The 24,038-nt window shown below is 40.7% G+C and overlaps 1 protein-coding gene across 2 annotated transcripts; it reads right to left on the bottom strand.

Moving 5' to 3' along the window:
* Nucleotides 1–881: 881 nt before the first annotated feature.
* Nucleotides 882–23,953, bottom strand: LOC146968192 (uncharacterized). 2 transcript variants are annotated; one of them, XM_085761176.1, is made up of 21 exons: nucleotides 23,830–23,953; nucleotides 22,533–22,611; nucleotides 22,350–22,403; nucleotides 22,142–22,222; nucleotides 21,941–22,029; nucleotides 21,816–21,852; nucleotides 21,592–21,722; nucleotides 18,451–21,093; nucleotides 18,171–18,244; nucleotides 17,066–17,201; nucleotides 16,489–16,546; nucleotides 13,519–13,622; nucleotides 12,947–13,125; nucleotides 12,764–12,851; nucleotides 10,703–10,780; nucleotides 10,471–10,511; nucleotides 9,870–9,953; nucleotides 7,201–7,258; nucleotides 4,682–4,755; nucleotides 4,068–4,128; nucleotides 882–1,044 (listed from the first exon to the last, which is right to left on the bottom strand). In XM_085761176.1, the coding sequence occupies exons 2-21, from the start codon at nucleotides 22,604–22,606 to the stop codon at nucleotides 941–943; spliced, it is 4,248 nt and encodes a 1,415-aa protein (XP_085617302.1). In that variant the 5' UTR covers nucleotides 22,607–22,611; nucleotides 23,830–23,953; the 3' UTR covers nucleotides 882–940. The 2 variants fall into 2 exon arrangements, with proteins under 2 accessions (XP_085617302.1, XP_085617303.1); XM_085761177.1 differs by having other exon boundaries at nucleotides 12,947–13,122.
* Between the last annotated feature and the right edge of the window lie 85 nt (nucleotides 23,954–24,038).

The raw sequence follows: 24,038 nt of genomic DNA, 5'->3' as shown, positions 1-24,038 counted from the left end.
GTCACGTGCCTTAACAGACGTGCACGCGTACATGCAGTATCATGCACACGAGGTGCCAAAATAATAAAACAGAAAAGTGAAAATTATTGGTTGCTGCAACATTATGAAGCCATCACAGTGGATTTCAGAGCAATTGTGTCCAATTTTGACATTTTAATGACCAGATTAACAAGAAAATAATTAGCTATTAATCAATGGAGGGAAAATATCTGCAGCCTTAATTACAGCACCATCTCATGATAATTAAAGAGATTTTAAGATTTCAATCTACTGGACCTGTTTAACCTTGTACCTGAAAATCACTGTAAACAAGTGCTACAGCTGCACCAAATCCAGCTGACATGCATTGCACATGCACTTTTAATGCTCTGCTGACATACCCACATTCTTATAAATCTCTTCTCCCTCATATTCCCACATACTGGCTATAGAATAATTCATGAAATATGTTCCACAACAGAGGCCATGTTCAGGAAAGCTACAGAAAGCTAGTATGACACTGGGGTTTTGCAAACAACAGTCGCGGAATCATGGATAAGCATTGGGAACGCTGGAGGAGTTTATGAAAATAAAAGTGACAGGAGACATTAAATAATAAATACTGCAAAATGTTCTCTCCAAGTGTAGATACTGAGCATGTATATTAGGTGATCTTCTGCCTTTTGTGAATCTAAAGTGATAAAATACTGATATAGGTTAGATTTTTGTGAGAATTAATTCCTGTGAAATTTAAACAAATTGAAAGAAAGACTCAATTCAAACTTCTTTTGTTTATAAACTTTATATACATAGAGTCGTGCACACACAACACAAAGAAATGTCTGCTTATCAGTGAAGCAGATAACAGTTTGGTGACACCATAAAAAAACACTGAAAACTTGTAAAATAGGCCATGAGAGAACACCCCATGGCTGTGGCTGGTTATAATGAACTGGCTCCCTCAGCTCATGTTGACTGAGTAGTTGGTGAAGTTTTGGAGAGTGTAGGTTGCAACTGTATCCAAGAGCCAGCCGCGCGTCACCACAGTGGCTTGTCTGGAGAGGCCTGTAGGGTGGAGAGTGTATGAAATACATCAAGGATGAGAGAATCATAAGAGAAGAAAAACAATGTCTCAAAATAAGACGATTCTTGTGTTGGCATGAGGATAAAGCAGATAAAACTTTGCATCAAATAGTCTTTCTGGGCTTAAAATGTTTTCAGCCGTCTGATACTTCAGCTCTCATGTGATACACAGAGCGGAGCAGCGCCGACAGTCAGTGTTCCTTCCTCGTGTGCTGACACATACAATCTGGCTTTTTTACAACTGAAGAAGTCCAGTGTTGCTCTGTATATTTCTTACTGTCAACAAATACCATTTCTGACTTCTCTACTCTGTCTGTGGCTCTCAGTCCCAACCCCATCCGCTCTACCAAAGACATAAAACCACAAAACAAAATGGGTCACAATGATTAGTTTAATTTTATAAATAGGCTAACTCATTTCCTAAAACAGATGAGTGCTGATGTTTTTACTCAAACAGCAGGACAATTGTACATTTATCTGGGGCTGTGGATTAATGCTGGTGTTTCACTCCTGGTTGAGTATTTATGAGAACACAGTGTTGCACTTGGCACCGACCCAGGATCAAAGTGCGATCTTGTAAAGCCAGTGCAACTGTGTGGGGTTCAGGTTTCGACAACAACCGTAGCTTAGGGGGTTACAACGACAACCATGCACCACAACATCCCCAGCTCAACTCAAGCTGGGAACCGTGATGTTCTCCCTCATTTCCTGCTGCGTCTCCACTGTTGCTGCCTTAATGAAGGCATAAAAATACCAAAAAAACAACAACTACAGAAAAATTATTTTTTATGGCACAAAGCAATAAGCTCCGACTTCACAGGCAACATTTGCAGAATAATTTAATAGTTGATTAAGTGCATTCATGGGATTTGTCTGGAAGCTTGATATCACCTTTTTCTCTCAGGTAATCTAAAAGACAGATATAGACAGATATGTATGATTATCAATGCAGATGATGAAAGATCACTGGGGGAAATAATTCAAAGATAATTAACTGACCAGTCTGAATAAATTTCAAATAAGCAGCTTAGTCCTTCAGGAGGAAAAAACCTGAACCTACAAATCCAGAAGCCTTGTAAAACACAATCGACACCTCAGGAGTGTGTGTGCACAGATACTCGGTTGAGAGGAAGAAAGAGATGTGTGTGATTTCAATCAATGGTGCAGAAGAAGAGGATAAAGGGGATAGAGAAGGGGAGGGTGGAGGGGCTGCTCCATTACCTGGGCTATGAGTGCCAGAGGACGTGGAAGAAGAAAGCTGCATTAAATATGCAGCAGTGCAAATTAGGATGCCAGGAGGGAGAGGGAGGGAGGGGGCTCAGAGCCACTTGCTCCCTCTCTGTTTCAAACTGTCAGCTGTCCTCGTGCTATGGCAGCCTCTCTCTTCTGCGGCCAACTTGTTTTGACATTTCCCCCCGCTCCAATCTGACATTTTCTCTTCTGCTGCCTAACTTCCTTCACACTCGCTTTCCTAGCAAGTCAGTCCCCTCGCTCTTGTTGGGGAAACTGTCTCATTTTGGCTGACACCATGTGCCATTACACCATTCTGTCACCCTCCAACTGGTCCTCTCACACACACACTCAAACTCGCATGCCCTGAAATCTACGGACTAATGAACCGACAGGTGCACAGATGTATGCCAGACAGAGACTCGTGAGGAGCGCTTATTCCTGCCGTGTATTCAGATGGAAGAGAAAATGGACATTTAACAATATTTCAATCTGTTGCCAATTGAATTTCATGTATCTGATATGTATTCACAAGTGTATGGACTTAGGTGCAACCCTGTCCTTTAAAAAAAAACAGTGTTAGCATAATCTTTTTAAAGCACACGATAGAAGACTTTTGGTTAAATTATTGTAAAAAATCTCAGTATTTATCGACAAACAGAGCGACTGAAAACATGCATTGTGGTGGCTAACTGTTATTTTAATCTTTACCAAATGACGCTCAAGAGTTTGATCACTTTTCTAAATTATACTGATAAATGTTTAAGGTTCTTTTTGAAGACAGAAAATCGAAGATATTAGTATATTATAAGGCTATGCTAGCTGGATAGCGCTGGCACACTGGCTAATGTTAATGAACATGCCCGTGTCTGTGAACACATCAAGAAATTATTTTTGTTCAAATATCAAGAAAAATAATTAATTAAATCTTTCCATAGAACATTACAAAATGAAGCTAGAAAACTAAGCGAGCTGGCTTGAAAGTATTAACTCTTTATTTTCCTTAAAGCAGAAGTAAGAGGAATGTTTGTGTTAATATAAGTCTTAAATAGTTCTATCTTCCGACAGCAATCACTTCTATAAAGTGTTTGGTCTGAAACACGGGTCTGTCAGTCACTCTGCTCTGCTGTAAGCCGAGGAGAAAACTTTCCTTGTATCCTACAACCTTTATCCAATGAGGAGAGAGAACGGCATAAAGGGGCGGTCCTCTCTGTGTGTGCAGCCAAGGGATGCGCGTGAATGTGGTGACGTAGGGACGAGGGCGGGGACTGCTAACTCCATCGGCTGACAAGAAGTTAGCCAAAACCACCAGATCGCTTACTTCTGCATTAACTTAGGAATAAAAAATATCAGACTAAACTCTGTTTTTGATATAACAGTAAAACAATCTTTGTATCAACAATGTATTCTGAATGATAATTATTTTCTCTGTAAACCTGCTCGGCAGCTGCAGAATGACCCTCCTGTTGAACTGTCCAGACTCAAACCAGAACAATGACTTACCTATTTTCACCACAATACTACATTAAAGACACTCATTTAAAAAATGATGACACTTCCAGCTGAAACCACAAATTAACTGTTTAACCAGCTCCCACTGCTGTAAATCTAATTTCTAATTGTATCAATTATTGTTTGTTTGTATGTGTGGGTGGGTTGGTGTGTATGGGAGGACGATTGAGTGAGAATAACTACAAGATTGAAAGTTCATTATTTAGAGTTCTGGTATAAAAGTAGTAGGTGAAAATGAAATGTAATTTTCAGACAAGACTCACTGCTGTATGTGGACGTGGATGACTCTGATCCAGGCTGAACGATGACCACATGATGGGACCGCTGTGTGTTAAAGAGATAGGAATAAGTAAAACACATTCACAGTACTCACAGCCAACCACACAGTGTCAGATTATCTATTAGCAACATAAGGTAAATGCTGCTCAGGGTAATTCAACTGTGGTGGTTACTGGATCTATTTTTATAATGTGACATTTGCTAAACAACACTGCATTAATGTGCTATTTCAAAAAATAAAATCATATCCAGGAGAGAGATTTGTTTGGTGACAGGGGAGTCCACCTAATCCTTGCAGATACGGTAATAGTTTTTCTATTTTACTTAGAGCACATGAGTCATAGGAATCACAAGTGAAGCATATTTATTCAAACTGAAACATCATGTAGAGGAGTGAGGAAAAAACTTGAACATAATAATGAGACAAGCACCTGGGTGATGATAGCTGCGCTCCCAGATACCACTGATTAGATTTGAAAACAATCATCCCTGCAGTTCAGCTTTTTTTTTCACATGATACTGACCAACAGGGAGGTAATAACAGTGACATTTTTTGAGTCTATTATTTTTTCGAGTGGAGGAGGCTTGACGCTCTTACCTGTTTACTGTCGAGGAGAAGTGGATCTTTAACAACAGCTGCTCCACAGAGTTCCACCATCCAGCCCATTTCGTCTAGGACAAACACACACACACACACACACACACACACACACACACACACACACACACACACACACACACACACACACACACACACACACACACACACACACACACACACACACACACACACACACACACACACACACACACACACACACACACACACACACACACAGAGAAATTACAAGTGGTCACACCTTAATTTTATTCTTTCTACTCTCACCCCTTCGAGCCTGAGGGGGATACAGAGCAGATTCATTTCAAGCTCAGACTTCCTTTGATCAGAGGGACGGAAAACATCAATATTTCAGACTCCACTCAAATCAATATGTACATCTCACTTAATCCGTCATTGCACATTAAATGTGGTTCCAACTAAATGTCTTCATATTCTGACACATCACAGCATAAACCAAACAATTAAAAAAAAATGAAAATCATTAAATCATCATCTCTTGTTTTTGCTTCAACATGTGCTCTAACGTCACCATCTAACATACACAAACTTTTTTACTAGCAATTTAATAATGGATGAAATCCTCTTAGGGCTGAAGAAAACAAACTCCATCCAAATGTTTGTGTCATGTAAAAGAAAGTCTTTAAGATCCTCACGCAAGCAAGCAGATGTCAACCCATTAGCAAAGCTTCATCGATCCAGCAGTCAGCAGGAGGATGCTGCAGGAGCACTTTCAGAGCTGCAGGAAGAAGGAAACTAAAGAACGCTGCCTTGTGGGTTTTCAAGCAACGTGGCCCCCTGAGACCTTCACCCATGATCGAGCCATCCGTTCATCTAAAAAGTATCTTGTACGAAGGACGACCAAACTCCTCTCTGGCTTGAACTTCGGGTCATCAGCAGTTTAATCATTGGGGCCAAAGCTTAGAAACTAGGCACATGCAGACAGTGGAAGAGGGCACCAGCAAATTTACTACCATTTTTAAATAGAGCACTTTGGCTACGACTGAAAGCTCATTTCCACTTTCTTTTCAGAAATAATCTCCAGGCGGCATAGCAACCGCTGCATATTATGACAACACGACGCCACCAGTCCACATTCAATCCACCCACATGCTGGAATCAGTTGTCATTGTTCTCCTGTGCTGAAATGACAGAGGTTAAAAAACACCACAGGTTTCAAGCTGTTCTCTGTGTCAGTCAAAACCTGTGAGCTGCTTTAACCATCCCTTTTTATTTTTCAGTTTTTCTCTTTATAGTAAATGGGGGGCGTCTGCTGGGGTCCTGCAGGACACACACATCAATAATACTGCACAATTGAGGTGGAGAAATGCTATTTTTGATGGAGAATACTGAACAGTGCGAACAGCGGGGCGACAGCTGGATGGCAACAATGCCGTGAAATAACACCATTGGTCTTAAGCATTCTTGTCTTTGAAATAAAGAAAACCTGTCGTAATAAAAAAAAACTAATCTCAGACTTACCATTCCAGCAGTGTCTGAGTTTTGCATTTCAAGAATCAAGAAGCAAGAAATGGTGCATGGATAAGCTACAAGTAGAGGGAATCAAAGTAATCAGATATGGCTTCAATGTGGATGATGGATATTTTATGTATATATCCTACAACACCTGAGTCTATTGAGCAACCATGGCCTCTTGCTGCATACACTGCATTCAATATCGAGAATAAAAACTTCACAAATACGTGGATGGAACTCTGATGGCACATAATTTTTCCCTTTCTTTTCTATTTGCAAGTTCTCATCAGCTCATTAAAAGTCAACATTTCACACGGCTCCCTGTACCTCTCAGCGCTGTCGCTTACAGAGCTCAACAAATGGCATGTGGCATGTGCTGGCAGACAACTGAGACAGAAAAAGAGAAATAAACACTGAACAACTCACTTGGCTGGCTCTGTTTACATAGTATGAAGAACAGCTATACATGAACACATCGCTGAGGCTGGAATTAATGTGATGCCGCTGTGTCATATTTGCAAAGTTTAGTTGTTTTAGAAAAGTAATTCCACTAAATTGAACTGTCTAAATATTCTCAATCATTTCTTTCCTGACACACGCAGTAGAAGCCGACTGACGTCTACAGATCCACAGACTCTACAGATGAAATCCACACTGGTTGCACGGGCTAGTTCATTTTCAACTGTAAAATGTCTCATGGTCAACACTGTATTGTTGTGATAATGTCACTAGATTATACTTTATTTCATCCCCGAGGGGAAATTCGTTCGTGTCACTTCCTCTTATCATTGCAAACACCAGTAATCAACCAATTGCATTGGTGTACTGAAGTATTAAAAAAGAAGGCACACAACAATTGAAAAATGTCGATAATGTTAGCCCTAAAAGCTCCAGTGTTGGTGAGCCTCTGTGAGGGAGAGCTGAACAGATAGTGATACTATCATAGATCCACATGTCATTGGTCAAAGATTGTTTTCAAGATGTCAAAATGTCATCTTTTCTGTGTCTTGGTGATGCGTTACCTGTGGTCATGGCTGTAAAGGGCCCCTGGAAACAGATCTTGTAGCCATCCAAGAGCAGCTAAAGAGAAAAGGAAGTGGAAAGATAAATAATCTAGTTTGAGATTTCTGCAAAACACAATAGTAAAGCAACAAGAGACCAGTTATTCAGGGCATTTAACCTCTGGACAACGTTCAGTGGCAGCCATTATAGCTGCTACCATTAGAGCCGAGTGTGTTTCTGAACTTTCCCCCTGTCTAAGGGCGTAAAGCTGAAACACTTCACCAAGCATAACTCCCAATTTATAACAGGTATACTTCACTTTACTGACTAAAACCTCAGGACCTTGTTAATTTTCTTGCTCTTGCTGCAATACCGTAAATTCAGGATGGATGTCAAACACAACGGAGCGAACGGAGCTGCCTTCACCGAGGTAATATCACGCTTTCAGCACGCCAAGAAAAACGAGCTGTCTGACACCAGGGACACATTGTTTTATTGCACTGGGGGTCAATAAACTTTGTTCGGATGGGGATGTAAAATTGTTTCCTTGAACCATGGTAACTGCAAAAAAAGAAATGTGCAACTTGCATCACAGTCTCATACGTATACAGTGTGTGATTGGACGGTAGCATTTGGAAGATGAATGTCCAAGCTGCTGGAGAGAGAAATAGAAATTTTTTTCTCTCTCTCTCTCTCTCACACACACACACACACACGTCCATCCGCGGCGATCATTAGCCAGAGGTGCTCGGTGAGATGAAAAAGTGTTTCGGTTACAGATTTTTAATTTAGACAACAGCTAATGTCCTTCAGGAGGTATTAGAGTGTGTGATGTGATAATGTCCAAACACACACACACACACACACACACACACACACACACATATACGTATATATGTATAAGTACAACATTTCTGACTTATTTCCTGAGCATCAACATTCAGGTGACTCCCTCTCCGTTTCATCTGTTAGTGTGTTTGTCGCCAGCGCAGGTGAAAGTGCAGATGAGCGGGACAATCTGCCCGGCTTCATCAAAGTGCCGGCGCAGCGTTGAGGCCACTTAAATAAGCCTGAAATTACTAGCTAATTCAATTAGCGGAGGTTCTTCAAAGGCAGCGATACGGCCAACATGACATCTAGCCATTTCTAATTTTCCCCCTCAGTGGCAACAGAACCGGTCCTGCTGGCCACACACCAGGGGGAAAATTACGATTAGCTCCCTACAAAAAGGTCTGAGCTAAGAGGCTGGTGCAAGAGCGGGAAACAGGTTCAATCCCTGCCTTACTTAAATACACTGCCTTAGCTCCGGACTTTCTTCCTTCAATACTCCCATATTTATATATTTACTTATTCCCTACGTCCATCTTCGTCTTCCCCTCTTCCTCCTTTACTTGCTGTCCTTATTCCATACTTCTTTCTTGCTTTCATCTTTCTTTATGTCCTTCTTTACTTGCATATTTTCCTCTCATCTACTTCCTTGCATCTTTCCCTCCTTCCTCCCTCATACCCCCTTCCTTTCTTAGAAACTCCCTTCTTTCTTTCTCTATTTTTCTCCCTTTACATCCTTCTTTTATAACTTCCTTTCATCAATCCATTTACACCCTTATTTTCTCCATCACGTATTTAGTAACATACTTTGTTCCCTCCTGTTTCTTTAATTTCTGTCCCTTCCTGACAGACATTTGTTTAAAAGCATTACTTGGTGTCAATGGTAAATAAGAAAAATGAAAAAACTGTCAGAAACATTAAGTCAGTAAATGAAATGAGGAGCAAATAGCTTTGATATTTTCATGTGGTACAAGAGAGGTGCCTCCTCACTCAGTCCTGTGTGTACACTGTTTTCATTTTGTTACACCAACTGTTAAATTACTTTTTAATGGCAGTGACCTTGTTGTCTGAGTCTGACTGGTGAAGTCACTCTCCTCGCTCTCTCTCCCTCTTATTTCCTATCTCTCTCTTTCTTTGTATTTTGCCATGTAATAAAGGAAAAATGCTCAATCAATCTTTAAAGTTCACTTTCTAATGTCTGTTTCTAATAAGCACAGATTTGTGTAGTTTCAGCAGTGGCTTATGATTTTTTTTCTTGGTGTTGCTTTGGCATAGACGGAGCAGCTTTGTTTTTCTGGTCTGGTCTTAACAGATGATGCTGCTGCTGCTGCAGTGAAGCCTCAGCCATCTCTTCAGATGAACCTGTCCTGAGAGCTGTGTCCCATAACTATGACTTGACTTGATGTGATAAAGCCACATGAAGACTGAGCAGGCACAGACATTCATCCTCCCCAGGGAGGAACAGCAGATGATAAGAAGCAAGAAGCAAAATCTGCTTGAAATTAATGTGTTTGTGCAAGTCGCCCGACAAAATGTTTATCAAAATAAGAAATTGAGATCAAAAAATATTTAGCTCAACTGTCTTTTTCTTTATTTCTACTCATGAGAATGTTGTCTTGTAGTCTGAGGAAGCACACATTTTTAAATGGGAGACTGGTTTAGTACGATTTAAAATTTCTATGAACTCTTGAATAATTGACAACTAGAGATAAAGCGTTACAGCAGCAGGAGAAAGACAAGAGTCACGGTTATATTCCCCTGGGAGATGAGACAAACAGCTTTAGTTTTCACCTTTGGGGCAATTAGATCAAACAAACACTGTATAAATCAACCGTGTCGGTTCACTGTGCGACGGACTCACGTTATTGTCTTCAGTGGTCCGAGCTCTTGATGGACCCTGATGGTTGGGTCCATTCACCACATCACCTCTCACTTCAAAGGGACTCTGTGGGACAACAAAGGGAACTGAATCAGAGAATGAAAGTCAATCACGATGTTCAAACGATTTTGATTTCACTTTTACCTTTAAAATACGTGGATTGAGGACTGATTGTGAGGTGACGGACAGGTCATACTCATTTCATTGATTCTAAGTGTACAATACCCTCCAACAACAACACTGGACATTCTTCAATTTGACAGTGTTCATCTTATAATTGCATGAGCCCCATTTTACATAACCCATGTGTTGCATAAAAATGCTAAAAGTTTCCCTGGACGACAGGCAAATAGTTTTAAATTGATAGCGATACTAAACTAAGCTTGGCAAAGGATTATACTTGCATAGGAAGGAAGCAGATGCAGGGATCGCGAAAGCAAATGGATGACAAATAATTTATGAGGTATCACAATGAACCTCATGGAGAGATTCATCATGCAGCATTAATTCAGCATCAAGACATACAGAGATGTAACAGGAAATCGCCGGCGCGCAAATTCAAGGCGCACACAGGCGAGTGTACCTCATCTACGAGTTTCTTTTGTTTGAAGCACTCTGAAATCCCTGCGGAAAAGGAAGCAAGAACAAAAAACTTATGAGCATATTGTCAGGCACACAAACACGATTCTGGTGGCTACTGTATTATGTATCGCTCCTTTTATTCCAGCCAATCCCTCCGTCATCACGCTGTTTTGTGTTCAGACTAATTGTTTGTTTTTTTTACTCATCAGCGGGAAAAGAAAGTCAGGACTTACACTGGAAGCTAACCACCCACTTCCTGCCGGCAATGCCAAGGAAGTACTTCAGCGTGCGCTCGCATACCAGCTGTTCATCTGGCAGAGACGGGGAGGACAAGCAGAGATATGTGAAAAGACACTCAAGATTGTCACCTCGACTTTCCACAAGGACTGTATTCAGACAAACTGGCCACATGTTCAAAATCTAGATAAAAAGTTTGACACCTAAAAAAAAAATCTAACTGGGTTGGCTTTGTTATATTAAGTCTGATGAGGAAAAAGCATTTGCTGCTTATCCAAACTGAGCTCATCACTCCCACGAGTGTCTTCACGCCCTTCCGACGTAGCGTCTAGTTTGCATGTCTCTTCCCCCTTTTTGTATCAGTTTTGGTCATTTAGTGCATTCCTAGATTTGGTGCACGTTTGCTTTAATGTCTGTGCTTCCTCACCCCCCATGTGCTTTTCTTCTTAGGGGGCAGTTTTCACGAAGTTTTTCCTGATTACTCAAAACAAGACGCTTGTTTTTTCTTCTCTGGTGTTTGAAGACAGCTCAGCCTTTAGGGTCATTATTAGTCCACAGACTGTGACTGGATTTCATGTGCTACAAATCAAAAGTTACATGGTACGAAACAGTACAGAGGTGAGGCTTTCTGTACTGTGTATGATGCGGTTAAAGGAGAATGCTGGTCATTTTCTAAGTAACGCTCTGCAGCTCTAGGTCCCCGAGTGTGACCATAGGAAAAAATCAGAGAAATGGGGGCAGTTCTTCTACCCGCAACTTTAGCCTCTATATAACGCTCAAAATATCACTACAAATGCTTTGCAACATCCACCAGTTCCTTACCACACAACACTGAGTGTGCATTAATATGAGAGAGCAGTGTTAACATGTGTTTTTATCTTGTACTTCTGTTTACTCTAGCTTCCAGGGTAGACCTTACCAGTCGACTGTCGAGCTTGGGACAGTTTCCATATCGACCTAGAGCTGTACGTAGAGCGTTACTTAGAAAATGACTGTAATTCTCCTTTAAGTGATTTCCATTGTCAGGTCAAGTTAATGTATATTGTTCAGCTTTGGGCTTCAAAGAGGGGCTCTGGATCCACTATGGATGAATATGATTTAATCCCAAAATATGTACTTTTTGTCTTTCAGCTATTCAAGGGGAAAAAAAGCATTTTCTAGTTGATAAATAATGATAGGACACCTGTAACGTTCGGTACCATGCAGGTTTTACCTTTTAGAAGTAGCAAAAATATAATAGAAGCATTTTCAGCAGCAAAAATGAATGTCTAGTTCATTTACACTGTATAAACCTGTTTTGTAACACATCGTTAAACAATGAACAGCTTCACTGACGCAAATCAAAGATGATCAGCAGGGCCAAGATCATTATTCTTCCTTCAAGAAATATTATAATTATCCATTCATTTGTATTCCAGGTCAATGGTCAAGTGCAAATCTTTTGATGCCTCAAACACAACTTAATTTCAAATGATTTGAAATGACATTCTGCAAAAAGGTTAGGGTTTGAAGCATCCTGCTCCTTCTTCAACCTTTAACCACAAAGATCGAGAGGAATCCTCTCCCCCCGTTTTTTTGGTTGCCTGGGAAACAGGCTGCCATTTAAAAAAAAGGCTTCATAAACAGTGACAGTTAATAAGGTGCTTTGGAGACAGCAAGCTTTGAAATAAAAAATAATCTATCAGAGAGTAATTAGCAACAAGTGGATGAATGGAGCGGGGAGTGTGTGGGTGAGAGAGAAACAGAGAGAGAGAGCTTATCTCCAAGGAGTGTTTCAAAAGACGCACAAAAACAAGCTGGAAGTCCATGTAGAAAAGACAATGTACTTCTGGAGACGTAAATGTTATTGCTTTGGAAAATACTTTAAAAGCCTAAGTAGACAGATCTGAAGCTTGCACTTAAAAGGAAGATTTAATTGCTTTACTGTGTATCAAACCATTTTTAACTGCAAATTATTAAAGTCCAGTGGATCAATTCATGAAGTTCAAAACACTGTTTAATCAGCTGCAGTCTTGAAATGAACAGCGCTGCTACATACTGCGTGTTAGCAGACTTACCAGTGCGCATCACTACATGAGTCACCTCTGGTGTCACCTGGGAAACCACGTAGGCCCCAAGTCGCTTGGCAAACTTCTTCACCATTATCTGTCAACAACAACAACAACAACAACAGCGCCTGATTGGTTAACGTGTCCTAACATGGAAACCGCTACATAAACAAACTCTCTGATACTTGATACCTGTTCGTTAGGCTCCAAACCGGACGACACCAGCACCAGCTTGGCTTTACGTCTGTCTCTCCTGGGTGTGTTGTTCTCTTTGTTTTCTTGCCCATCTGGTGTTGAACTGCATTTCTTTAGTGTTTTGGAGGCTTCGGTGGCTTTTACGCTCATCCCTGTATGTGTGGGGCACTGCACTGCTGAGGAGACACAGTCATGTAAAGAAAGTGTCATCAGCATTTAGACAGGCAGGACTTAATCTGTTCAGACTGAGACCTCTCTAAAAACACAACAACACATTTTCATTATCTGACTAATGATGGTGAAACCCACAGACGGCACAAGAGGACACACTCGCCAAAAACACCTGAAACACTCCACAAAGTCGAAACCTCGCTGGCATAATAAACATTTTGGGAAGCAAGTCAACAGCTGCAATTTCCACACACACATCTCCTTGTGTATATTTGGAAAACAATAATTGAAAGTTATGAAACAAAAACACTGTGACAGACCGTGATTCTTTCTGCTAATGTGCCACCGACTGTTTTACATTTAGGGTTTTTGCAGAGAAGCGTTCTTACAGCCCTTACCCATCTCTGTAACAGCAGCATGCTTTGGCGCGCTGGGCTGTGGCACCTCTGTGCCACCAGACGCCGTCGCGCAGGGCTCCCGCTCTGTGTCGCGGCCGTCTTTCCTGCAAAAGAGACATTTATATTAACCTTCGTTGGGCAAATGAAGTAAAAGAGCCAGCGGGAGTTTGGATGTGGGATCCAGTTGCCAAAAATGAGCAGAGGTGTTCTCCCACGCTGACATGCAAGATTAAAAATTAAAATACTGAATATATTATCTCGATCCATTTCATATCATTGGTGGATTTGCATGTGCAGTTGGACCTTTGCTCATCTCTGATTGAGAACTGAACTACAGTGTTTTGTGCATGCCATGATACTGATACACGACCACGAGAACCCAAGACACAAAGGGAAAGCAGTTACGTAACAGCGAGGTATTCAGCTGTCAAATGATTATCTAAAAGCTAAACTGGTTTGGCCTCTCTAATTTGATCCAGGTTACACTGTGTAAGGACAATAATGAACTCCTTTTATGTTGGACTTTTTGGTTCAAGTGATGACTATAAGCCTTGTTGAGGGTGTTTGAGTCCATATCATGTGAGCATTGCAGCTATTTGTGTTTCAGTCTCTCTCCAGTCTGAATGCAAAACTTGACAGGAAAAGTTTTCTTACACTTTAATTGAGTTACCCAATATAAACTCTGGCTGCCAAGCGCATGCCATCAGTGATTAACTGAAGTCTATGATCAAGGTTATTAGCTGAGTATCTTCCTAACTGCAGAAATCCTCACTTGTTGCTTCTCTTGTAGCTTTCTGCCTTTAGCAGAAACCCAGTTGGACCGAGGTCATTGTGATTTGACTTTCAAGAACATTTCACTGTTGGCCATCAACAACAAACAACATTCAGGACTTTCTTGTCTCTATATTTATGGCAATTATCCTGTGGTATTGTCTGAAAATGAGGAGACATTCTTCCCCTGGAGCTAAATGACAGCAATCTAAATTTATTGTTGTCATTTCATTTCAAATAAAATATGTTCGAGCAGAGCCACAACAATAAAAAAAAAGCACATCATTGTCCAAATAGTCTCTGACTGCACTGTAAATGTGGCACTGCGCAATGTTGCGTTTGACGTCGGTGGAGCTCAGTGTTGACAGAAACTCAATATCCAGTTACTTGTGTCCTTTGTTATCAGCAGATTATACAAACTACTTCAAAACTAATATGAATAAGGTCTTGGAAGTCTTTTTGGATTCATTTTCTCACTCAAAGACTCAAATAACACTGACAACTGGCAGCACACCTACATTTAAATTACCTGTACCAAAGTGATAGGTGAAAGCTCATTGAAAGCTTGTCAAATGCTCCAGTGCCAGTTATTCTTTCCAATTTCACCACTGAGTTTGTGGAAAATGTGTTTTTTCTTTTTTCATTTCAAATTTGTGTAGCTGAACTCCATGTTTTCATCTGCCGTCTCTCTCTCTTTCCCTCTCTCTCGCCCGGAGGACAGCACTTCCAACCCCGCTAGGCAAGAGGCTGGGTGGGTGGGTGGGGGGAAGTGTAGTCAAGCGGGAGAGATAAATTACTGTGGCAACACAAGTTTCCCTCTAAGTGCTCTAAATGACATATAAGATGCAGTCAGTAATGACTTTTTTATTCTCCACAGCAAAAGCAGATTCTGGGTTCATTAGTGAGATTATCCGCCTGTCCTCTTGAGATGCATCACCCTCTGAGAACAAGACGAGCAGCACACACTCACACACTCACACACAGACACCTGCTAACTTTCTCCATCAGTTACAGACTGAAAGAGACCAATTACATGCCACTTGCTCCACTTATTATTCTCCTTAATATGGGCTGTATTGAAATATAGCTCCATTTAAAATGTATTAACAATGTATACAACCCTCTGAGGAGAGAGATGCAACTCACTGAGGCTGATATTATTTAATTAGATTTGTTACTGACATCAAGTTTGACGTGTCACATGACTTGAGCACAAAATTGAGCGAGCCGATTGGTTAACTGACCGACTGAGAAAATATTAAAACACTTGACTGATAGTCCTCTGTGTCTTGCAGCATTGCTGGTCCACTTAACTGTTTTTCTTTTTTAGTTTAGTTAAAAAATGCCTTGTTTCTCTAAGGAAGAGTTTTATGATTATTCACTGAGAGTTAAATGAGAAGATAAATACCATCTAATATGTGACCACTAAGTATGAAACAGTCAGCAGCCAATTACTTCGGCGCAAAGATTTGAAACGGAGGAAATCAGCTAGTTCCAAAATAATACATTTGTTTAATCCGCACAAAAACCAAAGAGAAGAAATAATAGTCTGCCATTTCTCTGAGGGGTTTATGACTTAATTTGTGGCTTCCTGAGTCTCCTGAAGCTAGACGGCACGTGAGACTGGTAACAATTTTCTCATTAAACTCTTAATTTTATCCCAAAATGTTCAACTATTTCTTTGAAGTCACATGAACTCTGTTGGCACAGACACTTTTTTTTCAAACAGGCAAAATTGACGCCTTTGATAGGACCAGAAAGATCAAAAGTCGCATGTTGACAAACCTTCCTGTCACTTTCAAGTATGATATTATCAAACAGATGACTACAACGTCAGGAATGTCCTGTTTGCAGGAATGAAAAACAGTTATTACACACAACCGGTTTCTAACTGTCCAGTTCCTGAGAATCATTGAGCTGTGATATTATCAGCTGCTCTAATCATTTCCTGCATACCGCAAAATAATGACTTCATGTCGGGATGCAAGCTTTAATGTTGGCTCATGTTGGACAGGAGCTGAAGAAGTATTTGTGGTTTTGTGGTTTAACCTGACAGATCAAGCCACAAAGCTAAACCAAACCACATTAACATATTGTATTGATTCGTTTAGAACAATTTTCAGTATTTTATCAGCTATTCAAAATGCATTCATAACGAAAAGTCAGAAATAAAAGTCCACTCTGTCAGGCTTTACTTACTGGTCTGAATGTTGGCCTGCGTCCTCGTCATGCAGGACGGGTCTGTGAGTGTCCAGGCCTGGAAACACAAAGTAACCATCATGTGTCAGTGATTTGAATAATAAATAAAAAGAAAAAAATCAAGATACAAATCGAATATTTTCTATATTAGTTCTTTCTTGCATTTAGGAAGAAGAATTGGGCACCAATTATTATTTCCATTATCAACTCATCAGCACATTATTTTATCAATAAATCTTAAAATTGTTTTGTACAATAATTGTTCAAAAATAGTCAATAAATTGGTTCCAGCCACCCCGGGACCCTGCATGGAAAAGCAATATAGCTAATGGATAGATTGATCCATGGTTAATTAGCCATTACAATGATCAAGAACCCAAATTGATGTCAAACTGCTTAAACTACCAGTTTAAACAACAAATATGTCACAAATGCATACTGAAATAGGCAATTAGCACATTATAGAATAGAATAGAGGAAGATCATTGAATTTTAGGCATTTTGTTTAAGTAGTAATCATCAGCTAATTAGTCATTTAATCATTTCAGCTCTAAAACAATCTCTGTTTTGTGTTTACCTGTGGTTTTGCTGCTGCGGTTGGTTTCTGATGGGACTTGTTTTGCAGGACTGCGCTCTTTCTCCTCGAGCACCTCTGACACCAGAGCCATCAATTTCTCCAGCCTCACCAGCTCCTTCTGCATTTCTATCTTTTGCTTACAAAGGAGAAAGCAAAGTGAAGTAGAACAGCTCATAATTACAAATGAGTCACGCACTTTAATAAAACACAGGGTTGAGGGGGGAGTGAGCAGAGAGCAAAGGCTGCAATGCAACATTTACTACACAAAATAAAACTGGGCGCATTCTGGGTAATGGTTTACATTGATGTATGAATACAATAACAAGTCAGAGAGGAGGGGTCCACATCCAGCCAGTTATTCATTATTGAAAAACTGCTATTTTGACCAGGCAGCAGAGAGAGCGAGAAAATAATTACACACCAACGCTCCATATAATATTTAAGATATTACAGAGAGTTTGTAAAGCAGAGCAGAGAAGTGACAACAGCTTCTTCTCGTCTGCTGTGGAAGAATAGAGTCGAATAATTTCGCCGAGTTTACAGCACTGGTGCACTGATTATATATACAGACACACAAAGAGCACAATAATACCAACACTCTGTATTCTCAGATGTGTTTAATCCTGCTCCTTCTCTAAACCCCAGGGTGTGAAACTTTAACTCCCAGTCAAATACAGTCGACAGATAAAAGTGAGAGCGCTGGAAGATGGATGAGGTAGAAAACAAGAATCATCTCCGAGGCGGCATTTCCTCTAACGTAAATGAAATGCAATTTAGAAAGCTGCTGAGGGGGACATTTTTTACTGAGCGAGGTAGTCCGTCATCCAGGAGCTGACAGATTCTGGCTTAGGAAAATGTGGTGGCTGCCCTCTATGGGCCGTAATGTGACAGTGCATTACTGGGAGCACAAAGCTAATGAAAAATGCTGAACAAGCAAATAGACGGAGTCAGACTTTTGTCTGAATTAATGGAAAATGTCACTTTGACGAGGATCAGTGGGAGTTTAAAGCCCCAACTCAGATGTTATTCTTCAAAACAGAGGACGCATTAGTGCAGCTATGCTTCACCATCACAGACGGTAACTTGGGAGCATATTTGTGCTTACCTGTGTAACAAGGACTTCGCTTGAAAATTGTGATGATTCCATGGAAACAACGTTGTCATTTACTGGGACGTCACCTGCAGGGAAGAAATAAATAAACAGCTCTGAGTCTGAACATTTGAGAGATTTGTTTTTTTCCCACTTCCTAAAGAAACACAGATTTTGGAGCATGCACATATTCAGCAGATTATGAACAAAAGAGAAGAGTTGGTGTTTTGCAGCCTGCTTTCTTCAGATAAACCCCCCAAAAATGAAGCCTTATCTAGCATAAGTCTTTACTTACATTCATCTGGCGTGCCAAACAGGTCCACAGATGCTTGGCTGGCATTAACTACGTCAGGGCTGGGGCACGCAGGTGGACGGCTGGCCTGTTCTGCTGCGTCAGTTGGAACGCACGCAGCCTCACATCTATTCACTTCACTGGAGTCTGCGTGATCCAGGGCCACAGCAGCTGGAGGAGCTGATGCGCCGAAGATCTGAGTCAAGGAGGGTAATTCCTCTTTGGATCCACTGCTGTCGCACTCAGAAGAAGACTCCAGCCTCTGAGCCCGTCTCTTCTTCTTTGTGTTTCTCTTGATGGAGGAATGTGCACTGAGCTCTGCTCCTCCATCGCTGTTTGGATTTGTTTCACCGACCATGTGGACAACTGGTGCCAGCAGCCCATCAGGAGTTAAAGAGGACTCTGCCACAGTGTGTTCAGCCGTGTTGACTGAATGTTCTCCACTTGCTTCCTTCGATTTCCCAGCATCCTTCGGAGCAACATCAAGGCGATGGTTTGAGATCTGAGAGCACTTTGAGGCTTCGGTTAGCTCCTCATGCTCAACGGGTGTGAAGCGAAGCCCAGAATCCACCAGCTGAGGGACGACTGAGACAGGAGGACTGTCCATTTTGAGTTTTGACACTTTATTAGGACTGAGGACGCTGCTGAGACTGTTCCTGGAGAGACAGTTATCAGCAGCACCGTCCTGATCTGAACTACCGGTGTCAGGGATCGAGGCCTCGACCACCACTTGATCTGGTTTCTTGGCAGCCGTTTTTCTTGCCAGGTTGGGCGAGTTAGACAGGGAGATCAAATCGCTACAAGAAGAGTTATCGTTGTCTCCTGAGGCCTCCTGGTTTGTCTCTCTTGTTGCAGATTCTCCACCAGAACATACAGGAACACGTTGCTTTGCTTCAGCAGCCTGGTCTAAGCTGCGGCTTCTCTTCACACTGGGACCACCCAGATGGAACGACTTCCTTTTAGTGGCTTTGAAGCTCCTTAGAAGTTGCTCGGTGTCCAGCTCACTGTCGTTCTTGTCCTCCTCATTTTCTGTTATAGCACATTTAGCGTTGGAAGCAGTCGTTTCCATCTGAAGACATTCTGGGAGATGATTTGTTGGATTGTTACTTACAAGTGTTGGATCAACCACTGCTGCTCCTGTTGGACTCGTAGAACTTGGGACCACAGCGACGTTACAAGCAGCACTGGCTTCAGAAGCAGTTTCAGCATTTGGTACTTCAGCGACGGACTCTTGAACTTCTGGTGTAAGATTGGACATCTTCTGACCAGACTCAATGTTTTCAATTTCTTCTAAATCTTGGTCATAAATACACCCATTTCTTTTGGTCACTGTTTTCATGTTTCCATTGTGAGGTGATGCCGTAATATCCACTGTTTCACCTCCAACTTCTTCTGATTGATTTGCAGTATTTCTGTTTTTTTCAGCTACGATTGTTTTCGAGTTTGCTTTTTTGTGACCCTTGACTTCCTCAACAAAGAGCTGGAGCCTCCTGCTTCTCCTGGTGTTCCTCATGAGGGGGCTTTCTTGGTCCTCGCTGCTTGGATAATTCTCAATTTGCACTTGAACTTCCTCTGATCTCAGTTTGGTCTTTGGACTGGTTTCTCCATCCTGAACTCCAACCAGGACGAGAGGCCTTGTCGCTCTGGCAAGCTTTCCTTTTTCTGATTTAGTGTTTTTACCTTTCCTCTTGTCAGTTTTCTTTTGCTCAGTGCTTTCTGACTTTGCCTCAGCTTGCTGCTGCAAATCACTGTCAACCTGCTGCAGAGCGTTATGCATTCTTTTCTTTGACCTTATTTCCAGTTGTTGTTCAATTTCAGCCACAGGAGAAGGAGGAGAGGGAACTTCATCTTTGCCTTTGTTTTTGTCACTGTCGTTCAACTCTTTCCCATATTTGTCAATACCATTTTCCTCCACGACTTCCATCTGCTCTGCTTCTTTGAAAATGTCACTACTTGTGTCGTTTACATCTTCCATTAACTGTTGCTCTGCCTCCAAGTCACTCCATGTTTTCTGTGTTGTGCTCATTGGTGATTCCACAGCATCCAGTACAAGGGAGGTGTTCCTGATCACTCTCCTATCTCGTCGGTAGACGACTCCAAACACTTGGTCTTCAAGGGCTTTAGCACGATCCTCTCTTTTAGCATTCATGTCACTAATCTGCTGCTGCTTGACATCTATTGTTGAAGTGGAGGAACAGCTGTCGGAGTCGTCAGCATCTTTGTCTGGTTCTTCCATCTCAAGACTTCCTTCCGTTGGCACTTTCATAAGCCATTCAGCAACTTTCTCTAGACTTTTCCTCTGTTTCCGATCAAGAATCTTGTCAGGCGTCAAATCCTTTTTCTTCTTGTTTCGTGAGGATTTTCTCAGAGGTTGACACTCGGTCTCATCTGGAACGACTGCTGGATGAACGGAGGAGTCCTCCAGTTTGCCAAATTTCTTTTTGCGTCTTGTCATGCGTCTTGCTGTAATCTCTTCCACAACTTCTGACATTTCTGTTTCTTCTGGTTCCAAATTATCCATAGCGCTGTGAATTTTCTTATCAGAAGTTGCCAGGCCATCACCAAGGCCACTGTCCAGGCATTCATTTTCTGTTGTCAGAGGAGTTGAGTCATCAAGTCCCATGAGCCTTGCAAATCCCTTCTGGGCTAAAAAAAAAAAGAAAAATAAAAAAGGATGACTAAATAAATAAGTAATGACCCTTTTAGATGATATCATGCTTACACATAAGATAAGTAATTAGCTTCCACGAAAACAGTGGCTATAATTTACATATACACAGAGCAGAGGACATGTCTTGGTTAGTGTAAGGGGTGGGGGGCTTTGTTTATGAATCTTGAGCACAACAGAATAATACATATAATATATGAAATCAAATTATTAATCACAATAAAGTTTAAGTATTATGTTCTGGAGTGCAGAGCCAACATAACAACATGTGCCATTATCTAAATATTTCATGACTTTATCCTTAAGAAGGAAAACAATAACATCAGTGGAGGATTTACCCAAACAAAGGTCGGCTTGTAAAGACCCATGTGTTTTCCACATGGGTGATACATTTTTACACTGTACAAAATAACTGATTGAGAGATAACATGATGGTTCATTTGAGGTCATGAGTTGAATAGATCTCTTGGTTTTACCTTCTATAGTTGAAGAATTGGACCTGGGAACATCATCATGGTCTGCATTTTCCATAATGTCAAGATCGGTGACAGGTGACTCTCCGGATGACACATCATGAGAATATTTAGTAGCTTCAGGATTCGTAACACTGGGTAGGAAAAATATACGTTTACTTTACAGTTGTAATGAATGATGCACGTTTAATTGATATACATTTAATCTTAATGGTAAAATTTCTTACCCTGATTGTTTTTCCTGCATGGACAGTCCAGTGAAGTCTGAAAATACAGAAGTAACTTTTTTTAGGTAATGTAATGCAAGTCAATTACATCATGTCAATCTAAAAGGTTTGCTGTATAGTCTTACAGTTTGTGCCAGTGTCATGTTCATATGCTTGTATCATGTCCTGCAATCCTGCTACAAGTCTCTGAAAGCCAGGGCTCTCCTGCAAACTCCTGTACGAATATAAAACACACACACAGTACATAAGAATACAAAGAGGCAGTTATTAATGACAATTAGCTTTCAATGACTCCAGTTCATGTCATCCTTCTAATTTTGTCCAACCTTTTGGTTATACTGGTTTTACACACGGGACAGTTGGCTCCGTTTTGTTTGGAGTTGTCCAAAAGTTTCGATATGCAAAATCTGGTGGAACAAAACAACAGATGTATTATTCATGAGTGTGTATAAAAGCAAATAATTAATGAAATTAGAGTTTAATTAACAAAACATCATCAATCATCTGATCATGGATGTATTAAATGTTCCTTACTTGCAAAATTGATGGTCACACTTAGTGGAGAGCGGTGTTGTCATTATATCCAAACTATAGATGAAAGAAAGCATGGTGGTAAGTTCAGAACATGACAGTTCCTCCAAGTGGCAAAAAAAAAAATCAGTAGATCAAGCAGATCTTAATTATTTAATCAATCTTCTTGCTCTTAATGACACTCACCATATGGGACACTGCAGAGTCTCCCAGAGGACTGATATCCCCTTTTTCACATCCGCACCATTTGGGGTTTTCATGGTGGCTACAGATAAAAAAAAAACAAGAGCCCCCCCACACACACACACACACACAGAATAAAGATCACAGTGCTTGCAAAATTTACACACAATACTAGGCATAACTGCATAGTTTGCACAAGGTGGTATAAATGGTACATTATGCTATTTACCCACACTTTTAACAAGTACAGAACATTTTTCCTTTATTGTGTTAAATACAATGTTGTGTTCAGCAATACATTTCATCTATGTTGTGATTTATGATGCACTATTTTGTTTAAATTAACTGAACAACATATTTACAAATTTCTCTCAAATGTTTACTAATGTTGTTTGGACAACTTTACCAATAAAGGCATAATATTAACACTTGCTATATTACTTTCTAATTACAGACACCATTGTTTTGAAATGTACTGACTGAATGGTGACCTACTCAATCTTTGCTGACCTGTATAACAATATAATATATACAATAGTCTGGTCCTGTCCCAGTAAAGGGAGACTAAATTGTATAGCTGTACTTTGGTCACGTCTCTCACACTGTAACGTTACACAGCATCTATTGTTATCCAGGTTGCCACATGTAAGGTGTTATCTAACAAGGAAGTTACTGAGGCAAATACAGTATTTTTAAGTAGTTTAGTTTAGCACATACGTGCACATAAACTGATATAGCATAAAAGGCCCACTTTCTATGTCGTAGCTATAGGCTATTTCATGTAGTCTCTGTAGCGTTAAAACACAATAACTCATATAAGTTTGAGTAATGTCAGTGCATTATTCACAAAGTTCCCAAGACATTTTGTCAATGCAATAGTGTAGTGGGGGACTATAAAACTATTAACTATTAACTTTAAAACGTTAGCTGTGCATAACGTTACTGAGATTGGTATTAATTAGCATAACGTTACAGATGGTGATTAAACATCACATTCCAGTAAGATTAGACAGGGGAAAAAACATTGAAACGATATAAAACACAGATTAATGTTCATACAGAGGATCAACGAGATGAATGTGGCCATTAGTTCAAAGTAAACATCAGGCTGTGTTAGCTGCCATGAGATGATGTTGTGGGAGGGGGAGGTCACACAACTTGTTAGCAACGCTACTTTTCTTCTCCGACTGAGACAGTGGACACATATAAACCAAAACACCAACATGTAAATACAGGATGTTTTCAGTCGCTTTCAACGTGCTGCTGGTTAATACTAGAAGATACATATTCCTTAAATTACCTTGTTTTCTGATAGTTTGGAGTCAACACTTGCTTCTTCAGCTTCGGTTTTCCCGCAACTGGCGTCTTCTTCTGCTTCTCAATTACGGTGCTTAGCTGATGATGTCACAGCGCCACCTACTGATGATGTCACAGCGCCACCTACTGGTCCGGGCCTGCAGCGTCAGCTCCAACTCTCTCTCCTTTTCATAGGTTTCTCTTGTTTTGTGC

Source organism: Trachurus japonicus, chromosome 19, assembly GCF_045865225.1.
Source record: "Trachurus japonicus isolate A0001 chromosome 19, Traja_1.0".
NCBI lineage: Eukaryota > Metazoa > Chordata > Actinopteri > Carangiformes > Carangidae > Trachurus > Trachurus japonicus.
Note: the sequence above shows the minus strand (reverse complement) of the source record. Positions and strands in the feature narration are given on the sequence as shown.

What these genes read in the sequence shown, in the direction of transcription:
- LOC146968192 (XM_085761176.1), bottom strand. Translation starts at nt 22,606, where the DNA reads ATGAAAACCCCAAATGGTGCGGATGTGAAAAAGGGGATATCAGTCCTC. An exon ending in GTTTGGCACGCCAGATGAAT is followed by an intron (nt 18,245 to 18,450) that starts GTAAGTAAAGAC and finishes TCTTCCCTGCAG; the next exon opens with GTGACGTCCCAGTAAATGAC. An exon ending in TCATGTAGTGATGCGCACTG is followed by an intron (nt 10,781 to 12,763) that starts GTAAGTCTGCTA and finishes CGTCTCTGCCAG; the next exon opens with ATGAACAGCTGGTATGCGAG.